We start from the raw sequence: 22,683 nt of genomic DNA, 5'->3' as shown, positions 1-22,683 counted from the left end.
ACGAGGGGGAGAGGAAGGAAGGGGCTCAGTCTGGGAAGGCCACTAAATCCCATCGTTACAAAATACTTGTGAGGTTAGCACCCTAACCTTCAGTCCTCCTTATTTTTATCTCATTCTGTATATTGGCGATTCGACAGAAAGCATTTTGTGTTGTAGACAGAATATGATTCTCATTCATTCAGTCGTATTTATTGAGCGCTTACTGTGTGCAGAGCACTGTACCAAGCACATTTCTCTAAAATGGTGAAAGAACATAGCCCATATATTCTTTTAGTGTCTTCCTTGGGAGCTTGAATAAATCATGTTTTTATGTAAGCTCATGGTGGGCAGGAAATGTGGCTGTTTATTGTTATATTGTACTCTCCCAAGTGCTTAATACAGTGCGCTGCACACAGTAAGTGCTCAATAAATATGATTGAATGAATGAAGTCACTGGGTTGAATTTTTGAGGAGAGGAATTCCCTTTTCATCTGAATCTGCACAGGACAGCTTGATGTTTGGTGCTAAGAAGTCAACATTTTTGGAGATCCATTCCACCAGTCTAGTTTCAGGGCTTGCCTCAGTCAATCGCATGAGCTTATATCCTAGAGGGGGAGACAGACATTTAATATAAATAAATAAAATTACAGATATATATGCATAAGTGGTGTGGGGCTGTGAATGGGGGGATGAATAAAGGGAGCAAGTCAAGGCGATGCAGAAGGGAGTGGGAGAAGAGGAAAGGAGGGCTTAGTCAGGGAAGACCTCTTGGAGGAGATGTGCTTTTAATAAGACTTTGAAGGTGGGGAGAGTAAGGAATACCTAAGGCAGCAATCAGTCAATCAATGGTATCTACTAAGCACTTAGTGTGTGCAGAGCACTGTCCTAAGTACTTGGGAGAGTATAACTGAATTGTTAGGCACGACCTTAGTCCACAGAAGGCTTACAATATCGTGGAGTTTGTACTTTTTTAGCCCTATGGGACAGGACTATGCCATGGGCTCATGACAGCTCCTACAGCCCAGGATGCACTTAGTACAGTGGCTGACACACAGTAAGTGCTTAACAAATATAATAATAATAATAATAACAATGACTGATGGGGAGAGGAGACCATGGGAAGGGGAGCAGGCCTGAGCTGCGAGCATCTTCAGGCAGCAGCTGTCAATCAGGAAGTTTTCTGGGCCAATCAGGAGGCATGTACCATTTCATAACCTTTATCCAGAAAAGCAACCAGCTGCACAGTCTCACTGTGATGTTCTTCAATCCTTTTGTGCTTAATTATGGAACCACACCTCCCAATGCTCCTCTTTTCCTCTTTTCCCTCTCCCTCTGCGTTACCCTGACTTGTTCCCTCTATTCAACCCCTGCCCCCAACCGTACAGCACTGATGTGCATATCTGTGATTTTATTCATTAATATTAATATTTGTCTCCTCCTCTAGACTAAGCTCATTGTGGTCAGGGAATGTGTCTGTTCATTGCGATATTGTATTCTCCCAAAAGCTTAGTACAGTGATCTGCACAGAGTAAGCGCTAAATAAATACAATTAGGTGAATGAATGAATGAATGAAAGGTAAGAGGTTTCTTGGGCCTTTACACAGAGTTCTGCAATTTCTGTTCACAGTGATGGTAATTTTGCTCCATTACCATGTTGTGAAGTGGGTGATGGTGGACTAAAAAAAAATCCAAGGTAAATTGTTTTATGTCTTTAATTTTCTCTTTCCCACAGTTAAAATGCTTCAATTTTATTTCACTTACAGGAGATCCAGCAGTAATGAGTTTGGATCAACTTATATATATATATAATTTTTTTTTTTTTTACGACAGGAACAAGGTGGATATTTTCATTTTAAAAGGGTTTTGCCTGCCTATATTTTACCAACATTTTGATACATGGAACATAAATAATATATAGGCTGCCAAAAATCAACAAATTTGTGATCGAGTTTGTTTATAGCATTCATAATCTGGGGAATTGCCCTTTTTTGTTTGGGTTCTAAACATTTGTTATATTAATTTCCTTGGTATCTCTGCAGTAATTCCAGGATGCATCCAATATTATTGCATAGGGGAAGAGGAACACAGTGGATCTGAAATGGCAAGCAATTATTATTAATAATAATAATGGCATTTGTTAAGTCCTTACTATGTGCCAGGAACTATACTAAGCTCTGGGGTAGGTAAAAACTAACCAGGTTGGACACAGTCCCTATCCCACATAGGGCTCTCAGACTCAATCCCCATTTTACAGATGAGGTAACTGAGGTACAGAGAATAATAATAATGATGGCATTTGTCAAGCACTTACTGTGTGCCAAACACTGTTCTAAGTGCTGGGGTAGATACAAGGTAATCAGGTTGTCCCACGTGGGGCTCACAGTCTTAATCCCCATTTGACAGATGAGGTAACTGAGGCCCAGAGAAGTGAAGTGACTTCCCCAAAGTCACACAGCAGACAAGTGGAGGAGGCGGGATTAGCCATGACCTCTGACTCCCAAACCCGTGCTCTTTCCACTGAGCCACACTGCTTCTCGAGAAGCGAAGTGACTTTCCCAAGGTCACACAGCAGACAAGTGGCAGAGCTGGAATTAGAACCCAAGTCCTTCTGACTCCCAAGTCTTTGCTCTATCCACTAGGCAATGCTGCTTCCCAAGAACTAGTTTCTGTTTCAGATGTAGGAAATTATTGCCTTTGTTTAACTCCTTGGGTAGAAAGGGCATAAAGCAGCCAGGTTTGAACTGATTCTAGCACCCCTTTGTGGTAGTTGATTTGACTCATCCCCTCTTGTTAATAATAATAATAATGATGGCATTTATTAAGCACTTACTACATGCAAAGCACTGTTCTAAGCGATGGGGAGGTTACAAGGTGATCAGGTTGTCCCACATGGGACTCACAGTCTTCATGCCCATTTTACAGTTGAGGTCACTGAGGCCCAGAGAAGTGAAGTGACTTGCCCAAAGTCACACAGCTGACAAGCGGCGGAGCCGGGATCTGAACCCATGACCTCTGACTCCAAAGCCCGTGCTCTTTCCACTGAGCCACACTGCTTCTCTAACAATGGGCCGCAGCTCTGGTGATGAGCCCGCTGTTGGGTAGGGATCGTCTCTATGTGTTGCCGACTTGTACTTCCCAAGCGCTTAGTACAGTTCTCTGCACACAGTAAGCGCTCAATAAATACGATTGATTGATTAACTGATTGAATTCCCAAATCACTAGGGTGTGGAGAACCGCCACTAGAGAGCTCCGCTCTGGACAGGGGCAGGGGATTTAGCCAAAGTGCAGTCACCCTAAGCACCACGACAACGCAGGGAGAAGCAGCACGATATAGTAGATAGAGCACGGGCCTGGACGTCAGAAAGTCATGGGTTCTAATCTCGGCTCTGCCACTTCTCTGCTGTATGACCTCGGGTAAGTCACTTCACTTCTCTGGGCCTCAGTTACCTCATCTGTAAAATGGGGGTTAAGACTGTGAACCCCATGTGGGACAAGGGATCATGTCCAACCCGATTTGCTTGCATCCACCCCAGGCTTAATACAGTGCTTGGCACATACTAAATGCTTAAGAAATGTCACTGTAATTATGATTATTATTATTATTAGAGGGAAGGCAATCACAGAAAACAAAAAAAGTATGGCCATGAAAAATGATCTGAATTTTATCAGAAACATCTGGATTAATTCTCTGGCCCTGGGTGATCGTTGCTTTAAACCCTGTACTGGATTTGTATGGTCTGGGTGACAGAGGCTGGGCAGCTTGATGCCAATTTTACTGGCATGGAGGTGAGGGGATGTAGTCACTGAGGGGTGATAACTGATTCAGGATCCTGATGCCAGAGTCAGTGAGATCAGGTGTCACCTCACCATTCTCTTGGCTCCTCCACTCCTGGTCAGTGGCAGTTTTTTTTTTAATGGTATTTGTTAAACCCTTATTATGCTCCAGGCATTATACCAAGCTAATTAGGTTGGACACGGTCCATGTTCCACGTGGGGGTCGCAGTCTAAGTAGGAGGGAGAACAGATATTGAATCTCCATTTTTAAAGTTGAGGACACTGAGTCCCAGAGAAGTGAGGTGACTTACCCAAGGTCACACAGCAGACAACCAGTGGAGCTGGAATTAGAACACAGGTCCTACAGGCTCTATCCACTAGGCCAAGCTGCCTCTAGGGTTCCAGGCTCCATGTCACCTTTTATTCCACAGATCAATCTTCCACGTTGCTGTGGTTCTGATGTTATACCAGGTTGTATAAACATTCTGGAGAAAAACAACATCTTCCAAAATTTGGTTGTCACTGTCCCTCTTTATCTCTCTTCCCAAAGACTTGTTGGAAACTGAACCATTGCAGGCGCAAATGAAGACGGATCTTCTGAAATAGTTTTCTCAAGTATGATTTCAGAAGACGAAAGAGAAGAATTAAAGACAGAACTAGTTACGGTATGTCTTCTTTGATCTCAATTTTAATATTCCACCTCATGAATGTGAAATTTACTAGTGGAATGAAGGTCACACACTACAATTAGCCAGTCTTTCATTTAATAAGATTTTTGTAGTTGTGAGTACTTGCAACATGTCATTTTACTTCATTATTTTTGGAATGCTAATTATCCAACCCTTGTTGACTGGAAGGTAAAATGAATGATGGCAGGTTTTTTTTTTTAGCATACCGTAGCAATTGGTTATACAGTTAATGTTTTCAATAATAATAACTGTGGTATTTGTTAAGCACTTATTATGTGCCATCATCATCATCATCAATCGTATTTATTGAGCGCTTACTATGTGCAGAGCACTGTACTAAGCGCTTGGGAAGTACAAATTGGCAACATATAGAGACAGTCCCTACCCAACAGTGGGCTCACCAGGCACTGTACTGAGCGCTGGTGTAGATATAAGCAAATAGGGTTGGACACAGTTCCTGTGCCACATTTGGGTTACAGACTTAATCCCCATTTTACAGATGAGGTAACAGATGAGGCACAGAGAAGTGATGGGACCTGACCAAGGTCACACAGCAGGCAGGTGGTAGTGGATCAAGGACTAGAAAACAGGTCCTTCTGACTTTCAGGCCTGTGTTCTATCCACTAGACCACACTGCTTCTAAAGTTGTATTGGTTGAAGCAACGTAAAAACCAATTACACCCTCTAAATAGAGAAAGCTAGAGGGTTGGGAGGTACAGTTGGAAAGGGAGAGGCTATTGGTTGTCGTCGGAGGATGAGACTACAGGAAGAGAAGCTTGCAGGGTGGGAGGGGAGGTTTCCAGTTGACTAGTAGCCTGGCATACTGGAAACCAGTGAAGCATCACCTCTGGAGTCTTTTATTGCTGGTAACTTCCCCATCGGGAGCTTCCTGAGTGGTGCAGGACTTGAGAAAAGTAATCCAGTAGAGGTTACCATCCTTGCCCTGCTCAGAGGAGAGGAGCAAGTAAAGAGCCAAGTTGCCCTGCCTCTCCCCCCAACCACCATCCAACAGGCTGAATCAACCTACCCCCACCCCAACCTTTCCAAGTCAATCCCTCCCCTCCTGTAAAGCCTGTTTAAAGCCACCTGAAGCTGGAGGCCTTTCTTGATGAATTCCCCACCCCAGATTATCTTTGTAGTCATGCCATTTCATCAGCCACCTAAACACTATTATGGCCTCACCTTTTTTTGTGTGTGTGTGGTGCCCATTAGGCACTGTAATAAGCACTGAGGTAAATACAAGCTTATTAGGTTGGACACAGTCCATGTCCCACATGGGGCTCAGAATCTTAATGCCCATTTTACAGGCGTGGTAACTGAGGCCCAGAGAATAATAATGATAATAATGATGGCATTTGTTAAGCGCTTACTACGTGCAAAGCACTGTTCTACGTCCGGGGGGGATATAAGCACTTAGTACAGTGCAAGCGCTTAGTACAGTGCTCTGTACACAGTAAGCGCTCAATACGATTGATTGATAACATGATCAGGTTGTCCCATGTGGGGCTCACAGTCAATCCCCATTTTACAGATGAGGTAACTGAGGCTCAGAGAAGTTAAGTGACTTGCTCAAGGTCACACAGCAGACATGTGGCGGAGCCGGGATCCAAACCCATGACCTCTGACTCCAAAGCCCGTGCTCTTTTCACTGAGCCGTGCTGCTTCTCAGAGAACTTCCCACTGCTTCGCAGAGAAGTGAATTGGCTTGCCTAAGGTCACACGGCAAACAACTGGTGAAGCTGGGATTAGAATCCACATCCTTCTGACTCCCAGAGCCACACTGCTAGTCCAGCTGTTCACTGGTTTGTTTAATTATATCCTTAGCCACTTCTCTTCGTTTTCTTTCCTCTAGTCTACGATTCTCTTAATTCTTGTATTTTTACCAATGGATGTCTTCATGACTTCCATATTCGATTAGAGGGCAGGAATATTGTCTTCTTCTTCTTCGGAATATTCACCAAGCACTTATTACAGTAGCACCCAGGGCAGCGCCCAGCACACAGGAAGCAGAAGTTCAGTACATAATAAGGATGATGTAGACCATCATTTATTAGAGAAGCAGCATGGCCTTGACAATAGAGCACGAGCCTGAGAGAGGGTCCTGGGTTCTAAACCCAGCTCCACCATTTGACTTCTGTGTGACTTTGGGCAAGTCACTTCACTTCTCTGTGCTTGTTACCTTACGTAAAAAAAAATGGGGATTAAGATGGTGAGCCTTTTGTTGGACATGGACTTGTCCAACCTGACTAGATTGTATCTACCACAGCATTTAGTACAGGGTCTGGCACAAAGTAAGCGCTTAACAAATGCTATTTAAAAAAAACCAAGGATTTGAAGTCAAAATGGCTGTGACAGATTGGAGAAATGACCCCTCAAAAGAGAGGATGAAATTTAATCCTCTAGAGTCCCTAACGGCTTCATCAGCTGGGGTATTCTTCATTCATTCAATCGTATTTATTGAGCACTTACTATGTGCAGAGCACCGTACTAAGCACTTGGAAAGTACAATTCAGCACTAGAGACAATCCCTGCCCACGCAGGGCTTACAGTCTAGAAGAGGGAAGACAGACATCAAAATAAGCAAACAGGCATCAACATAAATAAATAAAATTATAGATATGTACTCATCAAAACAAGTATACAGGCATCAACATAAATAAATAGAATTATACATATATACATAAATACCTAAGTGCTGTGGGGTGGGGAGGGGGGGAAGAGCAAAGGGAGTGAGTTGAGGTGAGGCGGATGGGAGGGGGAGCTGAGGAAAAGGGGGGCATAGTCTGAGAAGGCCTCTTGGAGGAGGTGAGCCTTCAGTAGGGCTTTGAAGGGGGGAAGAGTACCCCATTCCAGGTATCCCAGAAAGATCTTTTTTTTTAGGCATGGCAAAGGCCAAGGACATAGCTACTTTGCTCTGCAGGGGTTCCCAGGGCTGGGAATCTCTTTGCAACATGTTGGCATGTGAGAACTAGGAAATGATTCTCCCACTGGACCAGCCTCAGCCAGTACTTCACCTTCTTTATGTGTGGAAACCAAGAAAGGGCCCAGAGGAGAACTCAGCAAGCGACTGGTTGGAAATTTTGACATATGGTGAAAGGACAAAGGTTTTGGGTTAATACAATATGTGGAAAAGAAGGCTGAAAGTAGACCTGAACCAATGATTGTTTTCAAGGCCATAAGGATGATCGTTTGTATTTATCTCTGCAGAGGGAATTTGCCTTTAATTGTTACAAAAGACAGAAAGATTAGACATGGGGAAAACTCTGTAATCCTAAAATAGTAAAAACTGTAGCGGGTCACCCGTGGAAGCAACTATCTATCCTGGACGGTGATGGAGTTACCATCAGTCGATCAAAGAATGATATTTATTGAGTGTCTACTGTGTGCAGAACACTACTAAGCACTTGGGAGCATACAATCCAATAGAGTTGGTAGACACATTCCTGGCCTTCAAGGGACTTAAGCTCAAGGTGGAAAACAGACACTAAAATGCACAATCAGTGGGCTGGGTTTAAAGACCTCTTGAGGTCCCTTCAGCAACTGAGACTCAAGTTATTTTGTATTTTTGAGGGAACTAAAGCACACACTCTGGTGTTTCTCCCCTGTGCAGCTTGAGAAAGAGGTAACTACTTTACGCCAAGTTTTATCTGCCAAAGAGAAGCACCGGTTGGAAATCAAGCAGAAGCTTGGAATGAGCCTGATGGATGAGCTCAGACAGAATCTCAGCAAGGGCTGGCATGATGTGCAGGCCACGTCCGTGTGAGTACCAAGTTGCTTTGATAATAATAATAATAATAATAATAATAGCATTTGTTAAGCGCTTAATATGTGCAAAGCACTGTTCTAAACGCTGGGGGGATACAAGGTGATTAGGTTGTCCTATGTGGGGCTCACAGTCTTATTCCCCATTTTACAGATGAGGTAACTGAGGCTCAGAGAAGTTAAGTAACTTGCCCAAGTTCACACAGCAGACCTGTGGCGGAGCTGGGATTAGAACCCATGACCTCTGGCTCCCAAGCCCGTACACTTTCCACTGAGCCACGCTGCATTCTTCCAGCTGGGGTCAGGCACCATGTCCTCGTGCTGGTCTCCCAAGTGCTTAGTAGAGTGCTCTGCACAAAGTAAGCGCTCAATAAATACAACGGTAAATGAATGAGTGCTACCTTGGCCTTCAAAGAGTACCCCTAAATGCTGTTTATTACCATGCAGGTTTAGGCCAATGACCCACCTCACCAAGGATTCTGTCTCTGATGAATTAATTATTGTACTTGTTAAGCTCTTATTATGTGCCAAACACTGTTTTAAGGGTTGGGTAGATACAGATAAATCAGGTTGGACACAGTCTCTGTCCCACATGGGGCTCATAGTTTAAGTAGGAGGGAGTAGGATTGAATCTCCAATTTACAGTTGGGTAACTGAGGCAGAGAGGCCCAAGGTCACACGGAAGACAGGAGGCAGAGCCAGGATTAGAACCCAAATCCTCTGATTCCCAGACCCATCCTCTATCCACTAGACCATACTGCTTCTGATCAGGGAGAAGGAGGAGAAGGAGAAGCAGCGGGGCTCAGTGGAAACAGCCCGGGCTTTGGAGTCAGAAGTCATGGGTTCAAATCCCTGCTCCACCAACTGTCAGCTGTGTGACTTTGGGCAAGTCACTTCACTTCTCTGTGCCTCAGTGACCTCATCTGTAAGATGGGATTAAAACTGTAAGCCCCCCATGGGACAACCTGATTACCTTATAACCTCCCCAATGCTTAGAACAGTGCTTTGTACATAGTAAGTGCTTAACAAATGCTATTATTATTATTATTATTATTATCATTATTATTATTATTATTATTATTTATTATGGGACCAGGCAGCTTGGGTGAACTATATGCTGGTCATCCTCTTGGATACCCACCCTCATGGTTAGGGAAGAACCATCCAACATCCCCACCTCTCCCCACTGCAGCCCTCCCTTTCCCCAACAGTGATGCAGCAGGGACTGCTGATCCTTGCACTTCTCCAAACTCCTCCGAGACTTATTGCTATCTTCATCTGTCCAGCTTGCTGTGGGAACAAATTCCCTAGGGCTGTGAAGTCTGGTTCCAATGGTGTCTCAGCTTCCAGGTTAAATATTGATAACTCTCAGCAGTAGAATTAGTGAGGTAGATATACTTTAGAAAGTAAAACTCATTGGTCAGCCCCCCCACAGCAATAGCGCCTGTATCCCTGGGATGACCAGGCCGGCCTCCCTAGTTTGCCATAGTTCTCTGAGCCCTAACACGGCTAGAGCCCAGGCCTGGGAGTCTGAGTTCTAATCCCAGATCCACCACTTGCCTGCTGTGTGACCTTGGGCAAGTCACTTCACTTCTCTGGGCCTCAGTTACCTCATCTGTAAAATGAGGATTAAGACTGTGAGCCCCACATGGGACATGGACTGATGTCCAACTACTTTAGCTTGTATCCACTCCAGAGTTGAAAACAGTGCCTGGTACATAATAAATACCATCATTATCATTATTCTCTCTATTCCCTTCTAGGGAACCTGTTTTCAATTGGTTGGTCCCATGTCTAGTCTGCCTTCCTTACATATCTTCTAGACTGTGAGCCCACTGTTGGGTAGGGACCGTCTCTATATGTTGCCGACTTGTACTTCCCAAGCGCTTAGTACAGTGCTCTGCACACAGTAAGCGCTTGATAAATACGATTGAATGAATGAATGAATATTTCTTTATTACTGAAGTCCTAAGTGTCTGGGGTTGGCTACTGGTTCTTAACATCCTGATGCCTCTTTTGGCACTTCAAGATGTAGCATTTTAAGTGTGCGCTAGAGTCTTTCAGCATTTACAGTCCAGTGCCTGAGGCAGTTTAAAAGCACACCCTCCTCACCCTGGCTTTCATCAAATGAAGGTCATGGGTACTAATCTCTGCTCTGCCACTTGTCTGCTGTGTTACCATGGGCAAGTCACTTCACTGTGCCTCAGTTATCTGTAAAGTGGGGATTGAGACTGTGAGCCCCACATGGGACAGGGACTGTGTCCAATGCCATTTGCTTGTGTCCACCCCAGCTCTTAGTACAGTGCCTGGTATAAAGTAAGGACTTAATAAATATCATTATTATTATTATCCAAAGCAGATAAACAGTGTGATAGGGTACCTTCGGCTCTGGCTTTCCTGTTGGCTTCCTCCTTAGTTTTAGGCTAGCCTCTTCACCTGCATTCTAAAACTATGGGCGTAGAGGCTTTGGAAGACTGACTTCACTGTAATAATAATAATAATAATAATAGCATTTATAAAGTGCTTACTATGTGCAAAGCACTGTTCTAAGCACTGGGGAGGTTACAAGGTAATCAGGTTGTCCCACGGGGGGCTCACAGTGTTCATCTCCATTTTACAGATGAGGGAACTGAGGATCAGAGAAGTGAAGTGACTTGCCCAAAGTTACACAGCTGACAGGTGGCGGAGCCAGGATTTGAACCCATGACCTCTGACTCCAAAGCCCGGGCTCTTTCCACTGAGTGATGCTACTTCTCCGTAATGGATGTAATGGAGACATCACATGAAACATCACGCCAAGGAAGAAGTGATGGGTTTTGAGGGGTGAGGCCCCGTTGGAGACAGTTCTGGATCCAGTGAAGAGGATGGCAACAGGATAAAATGCCTTAATTATCCTCTTAAATCATTGGCATTCTTTTTATATTTGTTTCTTTGGCTCCAGAAGGGTGAAAGGCCTCCTTCCTGGGGTTAAGAGGTCAGTGAGGTTGAGTGAGTTGTTCCATGCATGCTAAAGTATACATAGTCCTCTGATATGTCACTCTTTTCCATCAAACACCTTTTCAAAATACAAGCGGCACTGTGACGTTCAATGCCCACAGGTCCCCTATAGCATGAACAGACCAGTGTTTGGAAATGTGCTTCCTCCCTAAGAATAAATGATTTTCAATCCATTTCTTTGACTGAACTCCAGCCTTCACAGCCATGGAAGTTCGGCGTGGCAGATCAGTATAGAGGCATCCAAAAAAAAAAAAAGTGGACAGGCTTAAGGATTGAAAGGCAGGCCGCGCTGGGGCTTGAATGACTGATTTAAGAGGGTTCTTCTTCAATTACAGCTATAAGAAGACACATGAAACTTTGAGTCATGCTGGATTGAAGGCAACTGAGGCATTAAATAACATGGGGATGGCCATCAGCAAGAAGTTTGGAGATATGAGGTACTGTGAGAAACTGTGATGGAAGGGATGGTTGCGTTGGGGTTAGAGGTTGAGGAAGGTGATGTTAGCTGTAATGTGATCCTCTTTTTCTACCACTGCTAGTAGTCTAGACTCTTCTCCCCCATTAGACTCTTCTCCCCTTCTAGACTGTAAGTTCATTGTGGGCAGGGAACCTGTATACTAATTCTGTTATATTGTACTCTCCCAAGTGCTTAGTTCAATGTTCTGCACATAGTAAGTGATCAATAAATATGGATTGATTGATAGTAGTAATAATAATAATAATAGTAGTAATGACTTCATTTCTAAAATCACTGGAAAAATAAGTTGTCTAGGGCAATTGTGATGAAGTTTGCTACTTACAGGACAGCTTTATCACCATTTCCAGAATGCCTCCCGCAATCTCTGTCCTAAGAGGATATGTGTCAGTTTAGCACCTTGGAAGCCCAATAACGCATTAATTTATTCAATCGTATTTATTGAGTGCTTAATGTGTGCAAGCACTATATTAAGCGCTTGGGAGAGTACAGCACAATTTTACAACAAACAGACACAGTCATTCATTCATTCCATCGTATTTATTGAGTGCTTACTGTGTGCAGAGCACTGTACTAAGCACTTGGGAAGTACAAGTTGGCAACACATAGAGACGGTCCCTACCCAACAGTGGGCTCACAGTCTAGAAGGCGGAGACAGAGAACAAAACATATTAACAAAGAAAATAAATAGAATATGTACAAATAAAATAGAGTAATAAATACATACAAACATATATACAGTAGTGTCCTGAAGACAGGAGGAAATACAAAACTGCAGAGGAGGAGAGAGGCTGTCTGGAGAAATAGACATCTGCATAGAGATGGTAATTGAACCCAAGGGAGTGAATTAGTTCCCAAAGGGAATGGGTGTGAATGGAGAATAAAAGGTGATCCACAACTGAACCATGAGAAACTCCCAAAGTTAGAGGGTGGGAAGTACAAGAGGAGTCTGCTCAAGAGACTGAGAAGGTGTGGCCAGAAAGATAAGAGAGTCTTGCACACAGTGACCTCACAGTCTAGAGGGGGACTCTAGCAAACAGGGAGGCATTTCCATACTAGGTGATCCCTACTAGTGGAGTCTTAAATACCGTAATTATATGCTTTGAAGAAAAATGAAAAACCCTTTTATGCCTTTAAGTCTGTCCTTTAAGTATAGTAACTTGGCTTGTTTTCCTAAAATGAGAAACTAGGTAAAGAACATGGGCCATGACTCCTGCTATTACAGCTACATCTTTTTGTTCTCCTTTTCGCTAGGAATTTTGGATTTTCATGCCAGTATGCTATACAATACTCACTTCAAGAGAACACTACAAAGTGTACCTCAAATTCCCTTCCTCTCCTCTTCAATAATTCAAGTATTTTGACTAGAACCCAAGTCCTTCTGACTCCCAGGGCCTTGCTCTATCTCCTAGGCCATGATGCTTCTCTCTTTATTTATATTCATGTCTGTCTCACCCTCTATACTGTAATCTGGTTATAGGCAACACTGTTGATCTGAGCTCTGGCCCTCGTGCTGAACTACAGCCATGGAACCAGGGAGGGAGAGGCAGTGTAATCTCCCTCCCCGGGGTCTGATGGCCTCCTGGGTGTTTCCTGTCTTGATTTATATCAGAGGCCAGGGGTGGGGGTGGGGGAAGTGCAGGTCGGGGTCACCAAGGCGGAGGGGGCGGGTACAGACGGAGAATCTCAGACCCATTCATTCTTCATTCCTTCAGTATAAGTCAAAAAGAAAACTCTGTGCCCTTGGGCAACTCACTAACTTCCCACACCTCAGTTCCCTCATCTGTAAAATGGGGATTAAGACTGTGAGCCCCATGTGGTGCATGGACTGTGTCCAACTTGATTAGCATGTACCTAACTCAGTGCTTAGTACAGTGCCTGGCATGTAGTAAGTGCTTAATAAATACCAAAAAAAAATATAATCACCAGTGAGGAATGTGAAAAAACAGGTCTACAGTCCTGGAGGCCCCCAGTTGTGCTGGCGTATCTCTGGGCAATTTGAAATATTTAGAAGACCTCTCGACTTCAAAATGACGGTATCAATCACTGTCATTTGAGCGAGAGCAGTTTTGAGTGGGAAACCAGAGGAGTTTTGAAGGCTTTGTAAATTAGTGAAGAAAAATCATGTCAAGGCAGCCAAAAGTCTTTGACACAAAATGAAAAGCCCTTATAATGTTTCAGCATAGTGACTTGGCTTGTTTTCCTAAAATGAAAAACTAGGTAAAGAACATGGGCCATGACTCCTGCTATTACAGCTACATCTTTTTGTTCTCTTTTTTGCTAGCAATTTTGGATTTTAATGCCAGTATGTTATACAATGCTCTCTCACTTCAAGAGAACACTATGAACTGTACCTCAAATCCCCTTCCTCTCCTCTTCAACGTTTGAAGTATTTTGACTGACCTGATTAGAGTAATTAAAGTAATTAGAGTAATTCCACGCTGGGGAAGCAACGTGGCTCAGTGGAAAGAGCCCGGGCTTTGGAGTCAGAGGTTATGGGTTCAAATCCTGGTTCCGCCGCTTGTCAGCTGCGTGACTTTGGGCAAGTCACTTCACTTCTCGTGCCTCAGTTACCTAATCTGTAAAATGGGGATTAAGATTGTGAGCCCCACATGAGACAACCTGATCATCTTGTATCTTCCCCAGTGCTTAGAACAGTGCTTTTCACATAGTGTTTAATAAATACCAAAATTATTATTATTAATTAAAGCCCATTTCAACTTAGCATTAGATAATATCAGGTCAATCTAGCCTAAGTAATGGCATTTTTAAACTGTTGGCTGAGAGGACCATTTTGCTGAATAGGAAGCAAAAGAGAAGACTTGGAATAATGTGGTATGTGTGGAGTGCTTACTTTGTGTTAAGCACTCAGGTAGTTATAATACAGTCAGATCAGACAAGTCTCCATCCCAAATGGGGCAGAAGAACAGGTATTGAATTCCTATTTTACAGTTGAGGAAATGGAGGCATAGAGATGTGGCTTTCCCAAGCAAGCCAGTGGCATAACTGGGATTAGAATCTAGGTCTTGATTATTTTTGGATTTAGGGAACAAACACATTATTGCACTTTACAGTATTTCCTATGGGAAACTATATTTTTGTTTAGCACTTTCACTTGATGCAATGCAGTACTCTGCCAACCCCATAGTCATTACAGAGTCCTTGGCTTAGATAAGGAACTGAGAAGCAAGGTAGTCTGGTGGAAAGAGCCACGAGTCTGGGAGTCAGAGGACCTGGATTTTAATCTTGGTTCTGCCACTTGTCTGTTCTGTCACCTTGGGCATGTCACTTAACTTCTTTGTACCTCACTTACCTAAAAACATTAAGCCCTATATGGGATAAAGGATTGCTGAAGTTTGCTTTCCAAGTGCTTATTACAGTACCTGGCACACAGTAAGCACTTAACAAATACCATTTAAAAACAAACAAAGAAATAAAAAAGTGTGCTGGTTGTCCCCCTGGACATCCACACTCCCAGTTAGACATGAACAATCCGCTACCCCTAGCTTTTCCTATAGAAGCCCATTCTGGACAGCGGGTCCATTTTTTTTTTACACAAAACCTTCTTCATTCAATCATATTTATTGAGCACTTACTGTGTGCAGAGCACAAGCACTTGGAAAGTAAAATTCAGCAATAGAGAAACAATCCCTGCCCACAACAGAAGCTGCGTGGCTTAGTGGAAAGAGCGTGGTCTTGGGACTCAGAGGTCATGGGTTGTAATTCCAGCTCCGCCACTTGTCAACTGTGTGACTTTGGGTAAGTCAGTTAACTTCTCTGTGCCTCAGTTACCTCCTATGTGCCTCAGTTACCTAGTCTGTAAAATGGGGATTAAGACTGTGAGCCCCACGAGGGACAACCTGACTACCTTGTATCTTTCCCAGCATTTAGAACATTGCTTGTCATATAGCAAGCACTTAACAAATACCATCATTATTATTATTAAGGGGGGAGACAGACATCAAAACAAGTAAACAGACATCAATAGCATCAATATAAATAAATAGAATTATAGATGTATATATATCAAAACAAGTAAATAGGCATTCCTATAAATAGAATTATAGATATATTTATATGCACTAGTGCTGAGGGGCACAGAGAGGGGTAGAGCAAAGGGAGTGAGTTGAGGCGATGGGGAGAGGAGGGGGAGCTGAGGAAATAGGGGGCCTAATTTGCCAAGGCCTCTTGGAGGAGGTGAGCTTTCAGTAGGGCTTTGAAGAGGGGGAAGTGTGATTGTTTGGGGGATTTGAGGAGAGAGGGCATTCCAGGACAGACGTAGGACATGGGCCAGGGGTCAATGGCAAGACGGATGAGAACAAGGAACAGTGAGAAGGTTAGCACCAGAGGAGTGGAGTGTGCGGGCTGGGATGTAGAAGGAGAGAAGGGAGGTGAGGTAGCAGAGGGCAAGGTGATACAGAGCTTTGAAGCCAATGGTGAGAAGTTTTTGCTTGATATGGAGGTTGATAGTCAACCACTGGAGATTTTTGAAGAAGGGATGTGTGTGCCCAGAGCGTTTCTGTAGAAAGATAATCCAGGAAGCAGAGTGAAGTTTAGACTGAAGAGGAGAGAGACAGGAGGTTGAGAGGTCAGAAAGGATGCTGATGCAATAATCGAGTCGGGATAGGATGAGAGATTGCACTAACAAGGTAGTTGTTTGGATGGAGAGGATAGGGCGGATCTTTGCGATTGTTGTGAAGGTGAGACTGGCAGGCTTTGGTGACAGATTGGATATGTGGGGTGAATGAGAGAGCGGAGTCCAGGGTGACACCAAGATTGCGGGCTTGTGAAACAGGAAGAATGGTAGTGCCGCCCACGGTGACAGGAAAGTCAGGGAGAGGACAGGGTTTGGGAGAGAAAATAAGGAGCTCTGTCTTGGACATATTGAGTTTTAGGTGGTGGGTGGACCTCCAGGTGGAGGTGTCCTGAAGGCAGGAGGAGATGTGAGTCTGGAGGGAGGGAGAGAGAACAGGGGATGGGATCTATTTGGGTATCATCCACGTAGAGATGATATTTGAAGCCATGGGAGAGAATGAGTTCACCAAGGGAGTGAGTGTAGATGAAGAACAGAAGGGGACCAAGAACTGGCCCCTGAGGAACCCCTATAGTTAGGGGATGGGAGGGAGAGGAGGAACCAGTGAAGGAGACTGAGAATGAGTGGCCAGAGAGATAACAGGAGAACCAGGAGAGGATGGAGTCAGTGAAGCCAAGGTTGGATAACCTGTTGAGGAGAGGAGGATGGTCCACAGTGTCAAAGGCAGCTGAGAGGTCGAGGAGGATTAGGATGGAATAGGAGCCATTAGATTTGGCAAGAAGGAGGTCATTGGTGACCTTTGATAGGCCGGTTTCAGTGGAGTGGAGGGGGCAGAAACCAGATTGGAGGGGGGCCTGGAGAGAGTTGGAGGAGAGGAATCTGAGGCAGCGATTGTAGACGACTTGCTCCAGGTGTTTGGAAAGAAAGGGTAGCATTGAAGGGTAGCTTTGAAGCAAATGCTTCAAAGCTCTCCATCACCTTGCCCCCTCCTACCTCACCTCCCTTCTCATCTCCTACAACCCAGCCCTCACACTCCACTCCTCCGGTGCTAACCTTCCCACTGTGCCTCAGTCTCACCTGTCCCACCATTGACCACTGGCCCACATCCTATCTCTGGCCTGGAATGCCCTCCCTCCTCAAATCCACCAAACAATCACACTGAGCCACTGACCAGTAGCCAAATGGACACATTTAAGTTTCTCATTCATTCAATTGTATTTATTGAGTGCTTACTGTGTGCAGAGCAGTGTACTAAGCATTGGAAAGTACAATTCAGCAATAAAGAGGTAATCCCTGCCCACAGTGGGCTTACAGTCTAGAAGGGAGGAGACAGATATCAAAACAAATAAACAGGCATCAATATAAATAAATATAATTATGGGTATATACACATCAAAACAAATAAACAGGTTTTAATGTGAATAAATAGAATTATAGATATGTATATATCTATATATGTATATATAGATATACAAGTGCTGTGGAGCGGGGAGGGGGAAGAGCAAAGGGAGCAAGTCGGAGTGATGGAGAGCAGAGGAAAAGGGGGGGCTTAGTCTGGGAAGGCCTCTTGGAGGAGGTGAGCCTTCAGTAGGGCTTTGAAGGGAGAAAGTATGATCATTAGGTGGATTTGAGGAGGGAAGGCATTCCAGGCCAGAGGTAGGATGTGGGCCAGGGGTCTACGGCAGGACAGGCGAGAATGAGGTACAATGATAATAATAATAATAATAATGGCATTTATTAAGCGCTTACTATGTGCAAAGCACTGTTCTAAGCACTGGGGAGGTTACAAGGTGATCATGTTGCCCCACGGGGGGCTCACAGTCTTAATCCCCATTTTACAGATGAGGGAATTGAGGCCCAGAGAAGTTGTGACTTGCCCAAAGTCACACAGCTGACAAGTGGCGGAGCTGGGACTTGAACCCCTGACCTCTGACTCCAAAGCCCGGGCTCTTTCTATTGAGCCACGCTGGTTATCACCAGTGGAGTGTGTGGGCTGGGATGTAGAAGGAGAGAAGGGAGGTGAGGTAAGTAAGGGCAAAGTGATGGAGAGCTTTGAAGCCAATAGTGAGGAGTTTTTGCTTGATACGGAGGTTGATAGGCAATCACTGGAGATTTTTGAGGCGGCGGGGGTGACATGGCCGGAACGTTTCTCGGCCTCTCTGTGTCCCTACCTCCCCCAAGTAGAGGGCCTGTCAAGTGTTTGGCAGGAGGCCTGAATCATCTGAAGATTGATTAATCCAGTCTGGAGTGGTTACTCAGAAACAGCTCCCTGAGACTCTCCACACCTCAAGTAAGGCTCTGAAGCTAGTCAGTCAGTCAAACAGTGGCATTTGTGGAGCACTCACTGTGCACAAAGCCTGGTACTAAGTGCCTGGGAGAGTGTAGAGAAGCAGCGTGGCTCAGTGGAAAGAGCCTGGGCTTTGGAGTCAGAGGTCATGGGTTCAAATCCCAGCTCTGCCACTTCATTCATTCATTCAATTGTATTTATTGAGCGCTTACTGTGTGCAGAGCACTGTACTAAGTGCTTGAGAAGTACAAGTTGGCAACATATAGAGACGGTCCCTACCCAACAGTGGGCTCACAGTCTAGAAGGGGGAGACAGAGAACAAAACAAAACATATTAACAAAATAAAATAAATAGAATATGTACAAGTAAAATAGAGTAATAAATACGTCCAAACATATATACAGGTGCTGTGGGGAAGGGAAGGAGGTAAGGCGCGGGGAATGGAGGGGGGAGGAGGAGGAGAGGAAGGAGGGGGCTCAGTCTGGGAAGGCCTCCTGGAGGAGGTGAGCTCTCAGTAGGGCCTTGAAGGGAGGAAGAGAGCTAGCTTGGTGGATGTGTGGAGGGAGGGCATTCCAGGCCAGGGGGAGGACTTGGGCCGGGGTTTGATGGTGAGACAGGCGAGAACGAGGTACAGTGAGGAGGTTAGTGGCAGAGGAGCTGAGGGTGTGGGCTGGGCTGTAGAAGGAGAGAAGGGAGGTGAGGTAGGAGGGGGTGAGGTGATGGACAGCCTTGAAGCCCAGGGTGAGGAGTTTCTGCCTGATGCATAGGTTGATTGGTAGCCACTGGAGATTTTTGAGGAGGGGAGTGACATGCCCAGAGCGTTTCTGGACAAAGACGATCCGGGCAGCAGCATGAAGTATGGATTGAAGTGGGGAGAGACAGGAGGATGGGAGATCGGAGGGGAGGCTGATACAGTAGTCCAGACCGGATAGGATGAGAGTTGAACGAGCAGGGTAGCGGTTTGGATGGAGAGGAAAGGGCGGATCTTGGCAATGTTGCGGAGCTGAGACCGGCAGGTTTTGGTGACGGCTTAGATGTGAAGGGTGGATGAGAGAGCGGAGTTGAGGATGACACCAAGGTTGCGGGCTTCTGAGACGGGAAGGATGGTAGTGCCATCAACAGTGATGGGAAAGTCAGGGAAAGGGCAGGGTTTGGGAGGGTAAACAAAGACTTCAGTCTTGGACACGTTGAGTTTTAGGTGGCAGGCAGACATCCAGATGGAGATGTCCTGAAGGCAGGAGGAGATGCGAGGCTGGAGAGAGGGGGAGAGAGCAGGGGCAGAGATGTAGATTTGGGTGTCATCAGTGTAGAGATGATAGTTGAAGCCGTGGGAGCGAATGAGGTCACCAAGGGAATGAGTGTAGATAGAGAACAGAAGGGGACCAAGAACTGAACCTTGAGGAACCCCTACAGTAAGGGGGTGGGAGGAGGAGGAGGAGCCTGCAAAAGAGACTGAGAGCCACTTGTCAGCTGTGTGACTTTGGGCAAGTCACTTAACTTCTCTGTGCCTCAGTTACCTCATCTGGAAAATGGGGATTAAGGCTGTGAGACCACGTGGGACAACTTGATTACCTTTCTCTACCCCAGGGCTTAGAACAGTGCTTTGCACATAGTAAGCGTTTAATAAATGCCATTATCATCTTTATAGTACAAGAGAGTTGGTAGACACATTCCCTGCCCACAACGAGTTTATACTAGAGAATAATTCTGATATTTAAGTGCTTACTGTGTGTCAAGCATTGTACTAAACAGTTGGATAGATACAAAGTTAATTGGGTCAGATGTAGTCCCTGTTCCAAATAGGGTTCAGAGTATAAAAGTAGGAGGGAGAACTGGTATTTGTCCCATTGTACAGATGCGGAAACTGAGACACAGAAAAGTGAGGCGGCTTGCCCAAGATCACAGAACAGACAAATGACAGTGCTTTGCACATAGTAAGCACTTAATAAATGCCATTATTATTATAAATGATGAGCCTGGGATTAGAACCCAGGTCCTCTGACTCCCAAGCCCGTACTCTGTCCATTACATGATCAGTCACAAATAAGAAATATGGAGCTTCTAAATGTGGGGTGAGAGGGAAGGGAGGCGTTTCCCTCTGCCAGCTATTCCCTTGGGGACTCAGAAAGACAGGGTGGTGGGGAGTTTCATGGTTTCTTCCAATGGGTCTAATTAACTCTACTGCTCTTCTATCCCTATGCTGCTACCCCTGCAAGTCGCACTCCATCGGGGAAGGTGTTTCACTGTATGATTGGTCCTCCTGGGGAAGTTTAGGGTGGGGAACTAATTAGCCAAAGATGATGGGCTGGAGTCCCATTCCTGTTCCCACTAGGCCTTTTAGGATTTCTTCTGTAGATACTTGCATCAGTTCTGTTCCTGCAGAGGCCTTTCTTCAAGACTTCTGGGTCTAGCTCTTTGGTCCCAGATCATAGCTTCCTTAAAAATAAGATTTTGAGATTTTGTTCAAGTTTGTGGATAAAATCAATTTCACCCATAAGCTTGTTTTTGTGCAGTCTTTGAAGAAACACTTGGGAATCAAATCAAAAACCCATATGGCCAATGTCTTCTGAATGAGTCAAAATGCTACGTTTTGGAAAAAGAGTGTATGAGGGGTGTGGTTTTGTTTGGCGTGTTCAGGTCTATCTTGTGTTATTCATTAGCTCTTTCAGGGTTGGTGGAAAAGGCTCCCATCATTCACCTCTTGCTTAGGTGGATTTTATTTTGGGGGATGGTTACTAAAAGTGTCTTTTAACAGTGCTTAACCTGGTGGCACTTTTTTTTTTCTTGAATGGAATATTGGGTCGGCTAATTATTTTTTGTCATGTTTTCACTCCTCTGGTGCTAACCTTCTCACTGTTCCTCGTTCTCACCTGTCCCGCCCTACACCCCTGGCCCATGTCCTACCTCTGGCCTGGAATGCCCTCCCTCCTCAAATCCGCCTAACAATCACACTTCCCCCCTTCAAAGCCGTACTGTTTCCTCAGTGCCCAGGGAAAAACACAACTCTCTGTGGAAGATTGAACCACTCACCTCACTCCTAGGATCCTGCCTGATGTTCCCCATGCCACCTGGTTCTGGGATTTGCTGTCTTCCCCATCTCCTTCCTCACAACTTTGAACCCACTTGAGTGGAATTGAGGTTGTCCCCGGAATCAAGACAAGTTGATGGTTGGGGGTGGCATCCATCCTGAACTCATTGACTCTTTAATCCTTCTTGATAGTCCCAAAGCTCCAATCCATCTTGCCTCACTCAACCCTGGGAAATCCCTCCCTCACAATGAGAAGTTGAAACCTCTTTGGCTTTTCCTGGTCTCCCCTTTGCCCCTGTGAGCTGAAGGCTGGTCTCAGCCTCAGGTGCTAGTCTAGGGCCCATTGGCTTGGAATAGTTAGGCTACTCAATAAATCAATCAGTGCTATTTATTGGGTGCTGTGTGCAGAGCACGGTAATGAGCACTTGGGATAGTACACATAAAGTGGGCAGACATGTTCCGTGCCCACAATGAGCTTACAGTCTAGAGGTTGAGCACTCACTGTTCACCTCCCCTATCCCTGCTCATCCGGGCTGACTGCCTGGTAAAGACACGTGAAAAGCGTGGAGTTGGGCCACTCCTAGGAGCTAGAGGGGCACTGCAGACTGGATATTGCTTCTTGATATATGGTGCTCTCTCAAGCGCTTAGTACTGTGCTCTGCTCACAGTAAGCGCTCAATAAATACGATTGAATGAATGAATGACAGTAGGCTTTTTGATTTGGGTCGTTTGTGCTATGGACCAAATGCTCATGGAGAAAGACTCTGAGTTGGAGTCTGAATAGTCTCAGGATTCTGGTGTCTACTGTGGTCCTGGAGTGTGGCGTGCTGGGACTTGGAGTACCAGTCTGGTGTGTCTGCAGTGAAAGGCATATATGATGGATGCTCATTTCTGCTGATCCAGAAATGATCAGCAGGATTACGTTTGGCTGGAATCCTTCATTTGGGCAAAAATGATCACTCCTTGGTGTAAATTGTTAATTGAAACTGGGTTTTCACCATGACATCTTTTTCTCTCCTCTCATTTGCTTTTGTCCTGAAGTTTCTCTGTCTGCCACACCATAAGTATGCCCGCTATAAGGTAATGCGCTTGTGATTTTCGCATTGCCTGCGAAATCCAAATCTGCGCCGTTACTGCTGGGTTGTTACTGATTATGCC

General features: G+C 45.0%; 1 protein-coding gene across 6 annotated transcripts in view; it reads left to right on the top strand.

The window, feature by feature from the left end:
- TPD52L1 (TPD52 like 1) overlaps positions 1-22,683 on the top strand; it is a 48,479-nt gene that overhangs the window by 19,924 nt on the left and 5,872 nt on the right. For 4 of the 6 annotated variants that reach the window (XM_038768748.1, XM_038768725.1, XM_038768757.1 and 1 more), the window contains exons 2-4: positions 4,304-4,418; positions 8,053-8,201; positions 11,537-11,638. In XM_038768748.1, the coding sequence (XP_038624676.1) occupies positions 4,371-4,418; positions 8,053-8,201; positions 11,537-11,638 (299 nt within the window). In that variant the 5' untranslated portion in view covers positions 4,304-4,370. Of the gene's footprint in view, positions 1-1,606; positions 1,673-4,303; positions 4,419-8,052; positions 8,202-11,536; positions 11,639-22,683 lie in introns of all 6 variants that reach the window. The other 2 variants (XM_038768739.1, XM_038768732.1) reach the window with 1 other exon arrangement.

This window comes from Tachyglossus aculeatus, chromosome 2 (assembly GCF_015852505.1).
Source record: "Tachyglossus aculeatus isolate mTacAcu1 chromosome 2, mTacAcu1.pri, whole genome shotgun sequence".
Lineage (NCBI taxonomy): Eukaryota > Metazoa > Chordata > Mammalia > Monotremata > Tachyglossidae > Tachyglossus > Tachyglossus aculeatus.
The sequence above is the reverse complement of the archived record's forward strand: the minus strand, read 5'-3'. Positions and strand labels throughout refer to the sequence as shown.